The 13235-nt window shown below is 43.8% G+C and overlaps 1 protein-coding gene across 1 annotated transcript in view; it reads left to right on the top strand.

Annotated features, from left to right (window-relative positions):
* Window positions 1–578: 578 nt before the first annotated feature.
* The window catches only part of LOC311112841 (RAS guanyl-releasing protein 2-like), a gene marked incomplete at both ends in the record, with an annotated part of 36798 nt that continues 24141 nt past the window's right edge, over window positions 579–13235 (top strand). Inside the window, 7 exons of the mRNA XM_084155972.1 lie at window positions 579–648; window positions 4275–4377; window positions 6100–6156; window positions 6263–6394; window positions 8962–9112; window positions 9465–9638; window positions 13055–13171. Of these exons, the coding sequence (XP_084012098.1) occupies window positions 579–648; window positions 4275–4377; window positions 6100–6156; window positions 6263–6394; window positions 8962–9112; window positions 9465–9638; window positions 13055–13171 (804 nt within the window). The remainder of the gene's footprint in view (window positions 649–4274; window positions 4378–6099; window positions 6157–6262; window positions 6395–8961; window positions 9113–9464; window positions 9639–13054; window positions 13172–13235) is intronic.

The following is a 13235-nucleotide window of genomic DNA, read 5'->3' as shown; positions in this document are numbered from 1 at the left end:
CTCATCTTTTTAAGTGGGAGAACTTGCATAATTGGTGGCTGACTAAATACTTTTTTCCCCCACTGTATATCTGAGTATTGGGTCAAATATAATGTACTTGCTACGAAAGCTGGTCTCATCAGAATAGTGACATTAACCAATGTAGTTATGTCACCTGATCTGACATATTAGTTATAAATCACTTACGGAAGTTGGTTTGCTGCAGTATGCTGTTTTCAAATGTAACCGAACTACAATCCATCAGTATCCAGACATGTTATTGTTCTTAATCCATTGTTTGATTTTGTCAACATTTCCTTCATACTTCCTGGATATCTTGCATCACTAGATCCGAGCAACAAAACAGACTATTACTGGCAACTATTTCAACGATGCAGCAATGCTTTCCCCTTTCTAACTATGCAATGCTCTCATCTTTTTGTACAGGAGTTGAATTCCTTGGGTGAAATTTGTTTCTGTGCAATCCCTTTCATCTTCTCCATCTTCTCCTTCTCTTTTTGTGCTCAGGAGTGCCACTGAAGTGGGAAGAAAGGGTAGAGGAGAAAGTCCACTGGGAAAACGAGAGGAGAAGGAGAAAGATGGAGCCCATATCTTTAGATCAGGCTGCAACGGTGGATGAGCTGGTGGAAGCGTGCATCCGTGCCTTCGGTCAGTCTCTTTATTTGCCTATGAGCACTCAAATATACCTGCTACTCAATGTCAAAATTAGGGCTCTCCAACCCTGTTCCTGGAGAGCTACAGTCCTGTACGTTTTCGCTCCAACCCTAATCTAGCACACCCGACTCTAATAATTAGTTGGTTGATTAGTGACATTATAATAATGGCGCTGGAGAAGAAGGCTGCCGTTTTACAGCCCTCTAACCAATTGTACTATTATGTGTGTTTTTCCGCGTTATTTGTCATTTATTTTGTACATGATGTTTCTGCCATTGTCTCTTATAACCAAAAAGAGCTTCTGGATATCAGGACAGCGATTACTCACCTCGTATTGGACGAAGATTTTTTCTTCAACGAGGTGGCCGCGAAGGATATCCTACAGACACCCGACAAGGCCCAAATCCCTGTCATTCGCATGAGGAAGAGACGGAGATATCGTGGACGTAGGTCGGGGTGCCTTGTAAGGATCCGACGGCGAGCGAGTAAACTGCCGCTCCCATCAATCCTATTAGCCGATCTTCAATCATTTGAGAATAAATTGGATGACTTAAGATTACAGTTATCCTACCAACGGGACATTAAAAACTGTAATATCTTATGTTTCACCGAGTCGTGGCTGAACGACGACATGGATAACATACAGCTAGCGGGCTATACGCTACATCGGCAGGATAGAACGTCTGACTCCGGTAAGACAAGGGGTGGCGGTCTGTGTATATTTGTAAACAACAGCTGGTGCACAAAATCAAATACTAAGGAAGTCTCGAGGTTTTGCTCGCCTGAGGTAGAGTATCTTATGATAAGCTGTAGACCACACTATTTACCAAGAGAGTTTTCATAGCTGTCTATTTACCACCACAAACCAATGCTGGCATTAAGATTGCACTGAATGAGCTGTATAAGGCCATAAGTCAACAGGAAAACGCTCATCCAGAGGGGAGCGCTCCTAGTGGCCGGGGACTTTAATGCAGGGAAACTTAAATCAGTTCTACCTAACTTCTACCAGCATGTGAAATGTGCAACCAGAGGAAAAAAAACTCTAGACCACCTTTACTCCACACACAGAGACGCATACAAAGCTCTCCCTCGCCCTCCATTTGGCAAATCTGACCATAACTCTATCCTCCTGATTCCTGCTTATAAGCAAAAACTAAAGCAGGAAGCACCAGTGACTCGGTTAATAAAAAAGTGGTCAGATGACACAGATGCTAAGCTACAGGACTGTTTTGCTAGCACAGACTGGAACATGTTCCGGGATTCTTCAGATAGCATTGAGGAGTACACCACATCAGTCACTGGCTTCATCAATAAGTGCATCGATGATGTCGTCCCCACAGTGACCGTACGTACATACCCCAACCAGAAGCCATGGATTACAGGCAACATCCGCACTGAGCTAAAGGGTAGAGCTGCCGCTTTCAAGGAGTGGGACTCTAACCCGGACGCTTATAAGAAATCCCGCTATGCCCTCCGACGAACCATCAAACAGGCAAAGAGTCAATACAGGACTAAGATTGAATCGTACTACACCGGCTCTGACACTCGTCGGATGTGGCAGGGCTTGAAAACGATTACAGACTACAAAGGGAAGCACAGCCGCGAGCTGCCCAGTGACACAAGACTTCCAGACGAGCTAAACCACTTCTATGCTCGCTTCGAGGCAAGCAACACTGAAACATGCATGAGAGCACCAGCTGTTCCGGATGACTATGTGATCACGCTCTCCGTAGCCGATGTGAGTAAGACTTTTAAGCAGGTCAACATTCACAAGGCCGCAGTGCCAGACGGATTACCAGGACGTGTACTCCGAGCGTGTGCTGACCAACTGGCAAGTGTCTTCACTGACATTTTCAACATGTCCCTGACTGAGTCTGTAATACCAACATGTTTCAAACAGACCACCATAGTCTCCGTGCCCAAGGACTCTAACCTGCCTAAATGACTACCGACCCGTAGCACTGACGTCTGTAGCCATGAAGTGCTTTGAAAGGCTGGTCATGGCTCACATCAACACCATTATCCCAGAAACCCTAGACCCACTCCAATTTGCATACCACCCCAACAGATCCACAGATGATGCAATCTCTATTGCACTCCACACTGCCTTTTCCCACCTGGACAAGAGGAACACCTACGTAAGAATGCTATTCATTGACTACAGCTCAGCATTCAACACCATAGTGCCCTCAAAGCTCATCACTAAGCTAAGGATCCTGGGACTAAACACCTCCCTCTGCAACTGGATCCTGACGGGCGGGCCGCCCGCAGGTGGTAAGGGTAGGTAACAACACATCTGCCACACTGATCCTCAACATGGGGGCCCCTCAGGGGTGCGTGCTCAGTCCCCTCCTGTACTCCCTGTTCACCCATGACTGCATGGCCAGGCACGACTCCAACACCATCATTAAGTTTGCCGACGACACAACAGTGGTAGGCCTGATCACCGACAACGATGAGACAGCCTATAGGGAGGAGGTCAGAGACCTGGCCATGTGGTGCCAGGATAACAACCTCTCCCTCAACGTGACCAAGACAAAGGAGATGATTGTGGACTACTGGAAAAAAAAGAGGACTGAGCACGCCCCCATTCTCATCGACGGGGCTGTAGTGGAACAGGTTGAGAGCTTCAAGTTCCTTGGTGTCCACATCACCAACGAACTATCATGGTCCAAACACACCAAGACAGTCATGAAGAGGGCACAACAAAGCCTATTCCCCCTCAGGAGACGGAAAAGATTTGGCATGGGTCCTCAGATCCTCAAAAAATTCTACAGCTGCACCATCGAGAGCATCCTGACTGGTTGCATCACCGCCTGGTATGGCAACTGCTTGGCCTCCGACCGTAAGGCACTACAGAGGGTAGTGCGTACGGCCCAGTACATCACTGGGGCCAAGCTTCCTGCAATCCAGGACCTCTATACCAGGTGGTGTCAGAGGAAGGCCCTCAAAATTGTCAGACTCCAGCCACCCTAGTCATAGACTGTTCTCTCTGCTACCGCACGGCAAGCGGTACCGGAGTGCCAAGTCTAGGTCCAAAAGACTTCTCAACAGCTTCTACCCCCAAGCCATAAGACTCCTAAACAGCTAATCATGGCTACCCGGACTATTTGCACTGCTCTTTTTTTCTCAACACTTTTTTGTTTTATTCTACTTTTTTATTTAAAATAAATGCACTGTTGGTTAAGGGCTGTAAGTAAGCATTTCACTGTAATGTCTGCACCTGTTGTATTCGGCGCATGTGGCCAATAACATTTGATTTGATAAGATGAGTCAGATTAGTTACATCTGGGGTTGGTGCGAAAACCTGTAGGAGGCTAGCGCTAGCTCTCTAGCAACAGGGTTTGATAGCCCTGGTCTAAATAAACCTCAACTTTGTGCAATCAGAATAACATTTCATTTCTAGGAACGGATTGCAAGGAGAATAACATTTCTAGGAATAGATACCAATTTCCCATGTGTCCATGCACCACCATAAATAGCTAATGTTGTCAGTCTCAAATCAATAGTAATTGGTTGTCTTATTTGCAGTAACACTTCAGTCATTTGGCTGACTGCTCTTTAGTGTAAATGACATACAGTGTCTGTTGTGTGATGAGAATGTGTCTGTCCTCTTTCAGATGAGAAGGGCACTTTGAAGGACCCCTCCGTAGTGCGCATGTTCCTCATGATGCACCCTTGGTACCTCCCCTCCACCGACATGGCTAAGAAACTACTGCTCAAGTATCCTTCACCATCAGGCACCTGCTTATGGCTTGTCAGGTCTTGTCAGCTACTGTAGGAGCAACATATACTCTTTAACCTTAAAAGCGCCCACACGCACTGAGTATACCAAACATTAGGAACAACTTCCTAATATTGAGTTGCACCCGCTCCATTTGCCCTCTGAACAGCCTCAAATCATCGGGGCGTGGACTCTACAAGGTGTCGAAAGCGTTCCACAGGGATGCTGGCCCATGTTGACTCCAATGCTTCCCACAGTTGTGTCAAGTTGGCTGGATGTCCTTTGGGTGGTGGACCATTCTTGATACACACAGGAAACTGTTGAGCGTGAAAAACCCACGGCGTTGAAGTTCTTGACACAAACCGGTGCTCCTGGCACCTACTAGCATACTCCGTTCAAAGGCACTTAAATATTTTGTCTTGCCCATTCACCCTCTGAATGGCACACATGCACAACAATTCATGTCTCAAGGCTTAAAAATCCTTCTTTAACCTGTCTCCTCCCTTTCATCTGCGCTGATTTTGAAGTGGATTTAACAAGGGACATCAATAAGAGATCATAGCTTTCACTTGGATTCACCTGGTCAGTCTGTCAGGTGTCATTTTTGGTAATAATTGCAAGCAGGAACACTTTATTTGTTAACCGTTTATAACACAAGTAAATGTTTTGAATTCCCCAAAATAAGCATATATTTTAAAATGTTCATACACTATAGTTAAATTGTATGTTTCAAAATACACGTTTTTGTATGTTTTTTAAATGTTTTTTCATCGTGGTCCTCTGTAGCTCAGCTGGTAGAGCACAGCGCTTGTAACGCCAAGGTAGTGGGTTCGATCCCCGGGACCACCCATACACAAAAATGTATGCACGCATGACTGTAAGTCGCTTTGGATAAAAGCGTCTGCTAAATGGCATATTATATTATATATTATATTATTATATATATATTATATGTCCATAGCCACTTGTTATGGACATTTGTCTGTTATTCATTCAAGTGTTGTGATTCTCGGAGGCTGAGAAATTGGCAATTGAGCTAATCTGAGCTAATAAAATGGCCACCGATATGACCGATTTTATATGCGATATGTGCACCGGTGCCATCAGACTTTTGGCTCTAACGTTGGAATGCTATGGGCTATCAACTCAGTTCCAATTGCATCTGAAAGATGAGACTCTCAACTTGGTGTAGAGACATTACTGGAAGCTAAATATGTATTTACATTTTTTGTATTTTTTTTTTTAGTTATAGTGGCTGTCACACCCCCCAAATCTAGGGTGGCTCCAAATCTATTATCTTTTCAGGGTACATACATCTACCTCTGTGCCAAATTTGGTGCGTTTATCACGAAGTTTACAATTGAGTCCACATTTTCAGCTTAGCTGTGTACAACTAGTATACAAAAGAGAGATTTATTTTTCATTCTTCTATTTGCATAGAAATCATGGTAAATTGTTTTTTGTTGTTGTTGTCTGTAACTAGTTGCTTGACAAAGACCTGACATTTCTGAAGGATCTTTATGACATTTTTGACCCCTTGGGGTCAAAATGGAACCCTGTTGGTGCTTTTAGGGTTAAGGTGTCAGTGAATGGAATGGAAGGTGTAAGTTGGATGGAATGTTCCCAGTGGGCAAAACTGGTTGCATTTAAGTGTGTTGTGATGCCAAAGATGTTTTTGAAATGTCTTTGTAGATGCTTTATGTACCTTAACAGTTGATCAGATCACAGGAGGAGAGCTGTACTGCTGAACTCAGGACAAGAATCTGCCACCTGGTGAAGTAAGACACATTTGCAATTGCTTTTGTTATTAGCTTAGGGATGTCTCTTTATTGCTTTATCCCTCACTATGTCTCTGTTTCTCTTTTTCTCCCTCTCCCTCTCTAGGTACTGGATTTCGGAGTTCCCGGCAGAGTTCAATCTGAACCCAGAACTGGCAGAGCAGATTAAAGACCTCAAGGACCTCTTGACCACCGAGGGGAACGAGCGCCAGAGTCAGCTCATCGACATCGACAGTGTGTAAGTGTTCCTGTTCAGTGATTTCTACCTCCACCAGCCTCCACTGGTGTGACTGTCCCCATTCTACACTAAAGTGTGTGTAGTCGGTGTGTCCTTGACTGCAGTGTGTATGTATACCCACGCTACACAGGTGTCAAGTTTATCTGCCGTATAAGAAATACTCACCAGAGCTCGAACAACAAAACAGCATTAAAAACAGCCGAAAGTTCAGAAAACCGCACATCGTTCAGATACTACAGTGCCTATGGCTGTGTTTACACAGGCAGCCCAATTCTGATATTTCTTTAAACAAATGTGTCTTTTGACCAATCAGATCAGCTCTGAAAAGGTCTGATGTGAAAAGATCTAATGTGATTGGATAAAAGACCAATTAGTGGAAAAAATATCAGAATTGGGCTGCCTGTGTAAACGCAGCCTTTGTGTCCCCATGCTGCCTTACATGGCTCGTTCTTAGGCCAGAGGCTGGGACCTCGTGTGACAGAGCTCCTAAATGACCTATTTCCTTTGTCTGTCTGTGGTATCCCTAGTATCCCTAGTAGTTTCATAAACATCTGCTAAGAATTTTCTTTATTTTATTGCATCTTCTGTACTGTCTTCTTTCCTCCATTCCACATCCATCACAGTCGTAGTTTCAGGCCCCATTGTAGAGACTAATGCAGCATGCTATATTTTGTTAGCCTGGAATGCAAACTGAATATCGCTCTGTTTCACATTTTACAAACATAGTGAAACAGAGCAAAATTCAGTTTGGATTCCAGGTTTGAGTTTTACAGTGCTTTGAAAAAGTATTCAGACCCCTTGGATTTCTTCACATTCTATTGTTGCAAAGTGGGATTAAAATTGATTTAATTGTCATTTTTTGTCAACAATAGACACAAAATATATATATTTTTAAGATTAATATAAAATAACAAAAATATAGTCGTTGCATAAGTATTCAGTCCATTTGTTTAGTCAAGTCAAGCCTAAATTAGTTCAGGAGTTAAATTTGGCTTAACAAATCACATAAAAAGTGGACTCACTCTGTGTGAAATAAGGGGTTGACATGATTTTTAAATGACTAACCCTTCCTCTGTCCCCTATACATACATCTGTAAGGTCCCTCGGTCAAGTATTTAATTTTAAGGACAGATTCAACTACAAAGACCAGGGAGCTTTTCAAAAGCCTCATAAAAAAGGGCAGTGATTGGTAGATGGGTAACAATAACAAACCAGCCAGACACATCAAAGATACAGTCATCCTTCTGAACTGAGCCGCAGGACAAGAAAGAAACTGCTCAGGGATGTTAGCATGAGGCCGTTGTTGATTTAAAAATGGCTACAGAGTTCAATGGCTGTGATGGGAGAGAACAAAGGATGAATCAACAACATTGTAGTGACTCTACAGTGAAAGAACAAAAATATACAAAATATAAATATTCCAAAACATGCATATTGTATGCAACAAGGCACTAAAGTAATTCTGCAAAAAAATATGGCAAAATAATACACTTTTTGGCCTAAATGCAAAGGCCTATGTTTGGGGCAAATCCAACACAACACATCACTGAGTAACTGCATGGTTGTGGCTGCATCATGGTATGGGTATGCTTGACATTGGCAAATACTGGTTCAGTCTGCTTTACACCAGACACTGGGAGGGGAATTAACCTTTCAGCAGGATAATAGCCTACAACACAAGGCCAAATCTACACTGGAGTTGCTTACCAAGAAGACTGTGAATGTTCCTGAGTGGCCAAGTTACGGTGTTGACTTAAATCTGCTTGAAAATCTATGGCAAGACTTGAAAATTGCTGTCTAACCATGATCCCCAACATCTTAACAGAGCTTGAAGAATTTTGAAAAGCATAATAGGCAAATGTTGTACAACCCAGGTGTGCAAAGTTCTTAGACACAGCTGTAATTGCTGCCAAAGGTGTTTTCTAACATGTATGGACTCAGGGAGCTGAACACTAATGCAACGGCTATATTGTATTTTATTAGTCCACTTTGACATGACAGCATTTTGTGTAGATTGTTGACAAAAAATGACAATGAAATCCATTTTAATCCCACTTTGTAACACAAAATGGGAAGACATCTGGGTTGCACCACTCCCTTTTGCCCTCAGAACAGCCTCAATTCGTCGGGGCATGGACTCTACAAGGTGTCGAAAGCGTTCCACAGGGATGCTTCCCACAGTTGCCCAATGGGTGGTGGACCATTTCTTGATACACATGGGAAACCCCAGCAGCTTTGCAGTTCTTGACACACTCATACCGGTGCGCATGGCACCTACTACCATACCCCATTCAAAGGCACTTTAATATTTTGTCTTGCCCATTCAACCTCTGAAATGCACACATACACAATCCATGTCTCAAGGCTTAAAAATCCTTCTTTAACCATTCTCCTCTCCTTCATCTACTAAGTGGATTTAACAAGTGACATCAATAAGGGATCATAGCTTTCACCTTGATTCACCTGGTCAGTCTGTCATGGAAAGAGCAGGTATTCTTAATGTTTTGTACACTCAGTGTATGTACTTGGGCCCAGACATGATATTGTGTGCTTTTTGTCCCCCTTAGACCGTCGTACAAATGGAAGCGTCAGGTGACCCAGCGGCAACCCTCTATGTCCAAGAAAAGGAAGATGTCTCTGCTGTTTGACCACCTGGACTCCTGCGAGCTGGCCACACACCTCACCTACCTGGAGTACAAGTCCTTCTGCAAGATACTGGTAGGTGGGGCTGTGTGGAGCAGTGTGTCTGTCCACCAGATCTGGGTTCATAGTATTTGTTTTCTTTCAAATACTTAAACTTGCTCTTGATTGACCTTGCCTGGTACAATATAACTAATGGAATAGTGCCAAGTGCAAACCTCATTCACCTGTCACTCAAGGCAGACTCAATTAAACACTCATTGCTCATTAAACATGGGACTTATGTTGACTTATATTACATTTAGTCATTTAGCAGACACTCTTATCCAGAGCGACTTACAGTTAGTGAGTGCATACATTTTTCATACTGTGGGTGTAACTGCTTTTTTATTCCCACTTAATCCATTACATTTCTCTGCCCCTCTTCCAGTTCCAGGACTACCACAGCTTTGTGATGCATGGCTGCACGGTGGACAACCCCATCCTGGAGCGCTTTATCACCCTCTTCAACAGTGTGTCTCAGTGGATCCAGCTCATGGTGCTCAGCAAGCCCACTGCCCCCCAGAGGGCAGAAGTCATCTCCCACTTCATCAGGGTGGCTCAGGTACGTAGGCTGGGGCAGATTGGAGTTGGAATTTAATTTAATCTATTCTGAGGGAAGCTCTTAACCTGAGTGCCAGTCTGTTTGTCCTATCACGTCAACTCCTTGTCACTCGTTGTCATGTTTGGCTTGACGATAACAGCAATGGAGTTGGCAAGAGCACAAACAGATCTGGGACTGGGCTAGTAGGCTCTATCTCGAGGTCATAAACAAATGTAACTGGTTAATATTATACAGTAAATGTCATTGGTTAACTTTAGGCAAATAATCCCAGTTGGTTATGGTTAGGGCAAGGGGTTGGGTCCTGGGCCACTTAGGGCAGGGCCATGATTGTTGTAAAGCCTTGTGTTAGCGGTTGAGATGAGACTGGGTTGTTCTGTCTTGGGGAGGAAAGGGAGGGAGATGTAGATATGGACAGAGATTGGATACATACCAAACTAACCTTAAGAAAAAAACGACGGTTACACTTCAGGTATTATGAACTGTATTCGTAGACAATTACTGTCCATTATTCCTTACATAAATGATCCAAGTGTGCTTATAAGTAGTGCTATTCTCTCAGTACTACTACTACCAGTGGGTGTCCCCGCTAACAGACGAGGCTATATTTGGATTTGTTAAAGAAGAATGTTTAGAGGAATGTTTGGAGTGTGCTTCCCCAATGCCACTCTCTTCTCTTCTCTCCAAAACAAACTCTTCATGATTTATTCACTGACAACTCGGCAGGCTTCCACCCCCCCCCACCCTCTCTCACCCCACCCTTTAACCCTCCTCTGCCAAATATGCCCGAGATCAAATAGCCCAGCTGGGTGCTAGAGAGCTAGTTTAGCACCCCGACTGAGTTTGTTAAAAAAACACTTTGCCACCCAAAATTTGTAGAATGAAAGATTTTTCTCTCAATTATTTTGGATGGTGATAGGAGAAAAATACACCCAAATCTATATACCCACCTAAAGGTTGGGTGAGTGCATTTTCCAACGCTGTGATCCTGCTACAATAAACCCCAGGGAAGGGTTACCTCCTGCTCTCATTCCTGCTCCCTCTCTCTCTTTCCCCTTTCACACCTCCCTCTCTCACTCACTCACTCTCTGCTCATCCCTTCCAAATATAATTTGCTCTTTCCATTTATCTTCTGATTCACTCAGTGTTTCACCTGAAGTAGGCCATTTTCTCTGCAGTCCTTCTCACCCATATTTTCTCTCTTTTGTCTCTCCCCTAACCTCTCTGCACAATCCATAGGCTTTTACCCATACACCCCTTTTGATTTGTCATCATTTTAATTTATTTTTTCACATTTATTTAACCAGGTAAGCCAGTTGAGAACAAGTTCTCATTTACAACTGCGACCTGGCCAAGATAAAAGCAAAGCAGTGCGATAAAAACAACAACACAGAGTTACATATGGGGTAAACAAAACATAAGGTCAAAAATACAAACAGAAAATATATATACAGTGTGTGCGAATGTAGTAAGTTATGGAGGTAAGGCAATAAATAGGCCATAGTGCAAAATAGTTACAATTTCGTATTAACACTGGAATGATAGATGTGCAAATAGAGATACTGGGGTGCAAATTAGCAAAATAAATAACAATATGGGGATGAGGTAGTTGGGTGGGCTAATTTCAGAATGGCTTTGTACAGGTGCAGTGATCGGTAAGCTGCTCTGACAACTGACACTTAAATTTAGTGAGGGAGATGAGTCTCCAGCTTCAGAGATTTTTGCAGTTCGTTCCAGTCATTGGCAAACCGATATGTTCTGGGTCGAAAACGCACTGTGCAGACAGTGCAGACTGGCCGATAATAGTCCAAGCTAGAGCTGGCTGGTAGGTAGTGCAGGCCACGGACAATGGTGAGAAACCGCTAGCGGTGGCTAATGGCAAGTAGCTAGTTAGCTGGCTACTCCCGTCCGGTAGACAGAGAGGTAGATAACCGGGATATGGGCCTGGCTCAAGGCTAACTGGTGCTTGCTTCAGGGGCAGTGGTGATTAGCCAAACAGCAACATCCAATTCGGTTGCAGCTAGCTAGTTGCGATCCGGTGTTAATGTCCAGTGATTCAGTTATTCCGGCAGAAAATCCGATGTTCTGGGTGAAAACCGCTAACGGTGGCTAATAGCAAGTAGCTAGTTAGCTGGCTAGCTGGTATCAACTGGAGATTCTAGATAAAAGGTAAGTCAATAATAGAATCCGTTCCACATTGAGTGAGGCGGGTTGCAGGAAAGTATATTTTGTAGAAGGATGAAAAGTGTGATAGGAAAAATACAAAAAACTGGCTATTTACACAGACACACAACAAAGAACACGACCGCACTGCTATGCCATCTTGGAATTTAATGCTTGCCAGGATTTCCCATCATACATCAGATATTGTATACGTCAGTCATTATGTAGTTACTTACAACTCCCTCACACACACAGCCCTGATGCAGTACGTTACTTATCCCACACAGTGGAACGCTTCGGCATATCGACAGGATACCCTAATATTCCCTGTGTTATCGATACCTGTCACTGTTAGTCAGTGGGCTTTATACAGCAGTTTAGTAGAGCCTCCATCATGCCAGCCAGCCACTCTACCACAAAGCTTTGCCCATTGATCAGAGCGTCAGGGCAGGTATTTGAGCTTAACCAAATGATGCCCGCTGGCAGTCCTCCTAAACAGCTGGGAGCCCATAGATTTTCACTGGATGCCATGTGGGCTGAAGGGCAAAGCTCTGGCCTTGCAGAGCTCCATTTACAGAAGTATTACTGCAACTGTGACACAATGATTATAACGTGTGCTGTGCTTCCTACTGTTTGAATGGTATTATTAGACTAGACCCTATAATATTCTAGTGTAGCGCAAGCAGTGCAGCTTATTGCTTGAGGTTTGTGTGTGTGTGTGGGTTAGCTGGTGTGTGTATATGTGTGTGAGAGGGAGTGTGTATGTGTGACCTTCCCGGGATTTCTGTTATCTCCTGCCTTTGTGTGCCTCCAATTTCATCCAATCCTCTCGGTTTCCCTTAAAGAGAAAATTGTCTCTCTCTGTCTCTCTGTCTGTCTCTCTCTCAAAATCACTGTTTATAACTTGCTTACTCCTCTGGCTCATTGTCAATTGTTCCGTCTCCCTCTTCTCCTCCGTCTCTCTTGAATCCTTGTTGGCACTGGCTCTTACACCCACACGTTGGCTTCTCTTCTTCCTCCATGTCTCTCACCCCTCACTCACTCTCAATGTTTCTCTCACCCACTGCCTCATGTCTCTCTGAATCGTTGATATTTCTTATACCTCTTCTCTGTCTCAGCCTAGGCTAGTTCATCATTTGGAGTTCAGGTAGGTCTGTGAGCTTAGCAAACAAAGGAAAGTAGGAGGGGTGCTCAACAAAAAAAAAACAGCATTTTATTTTCTCCTTATCCCCCTCTGTCTTCTCTCTGTCGTATAGAGACTGCTCCAGCTTCAGAACTTCAACACTCTGATGGCGGTAGTGGGGGGGCTCAGTAACAGCTCTATATCTCGTCTCAAAGACACCCAGTCACACATCAGCAACGAGACCAACAAGGTGAACTAACTATGCTCATCTCATACCTTATGTACACTTTATGTTATCACTCTTCAAACAGCCT

The sequence above is a fragment of the Coregonus lavaretus genome, assembly GCF_964263955.1.
Source record: "Coregonus lavaretus genome assembly, chromosome: 39".
In the NCBI taxonomy this organism is placed as follows: Eukaryota; Metazoa; Chordata; class Actinopteri; order Salmoniformes; family Salmonidae; genus Coregonus; species Coregonus lavaretus.
This window is presented reverse-complemented; position numbering and strand designations above follow the sequence as displayed.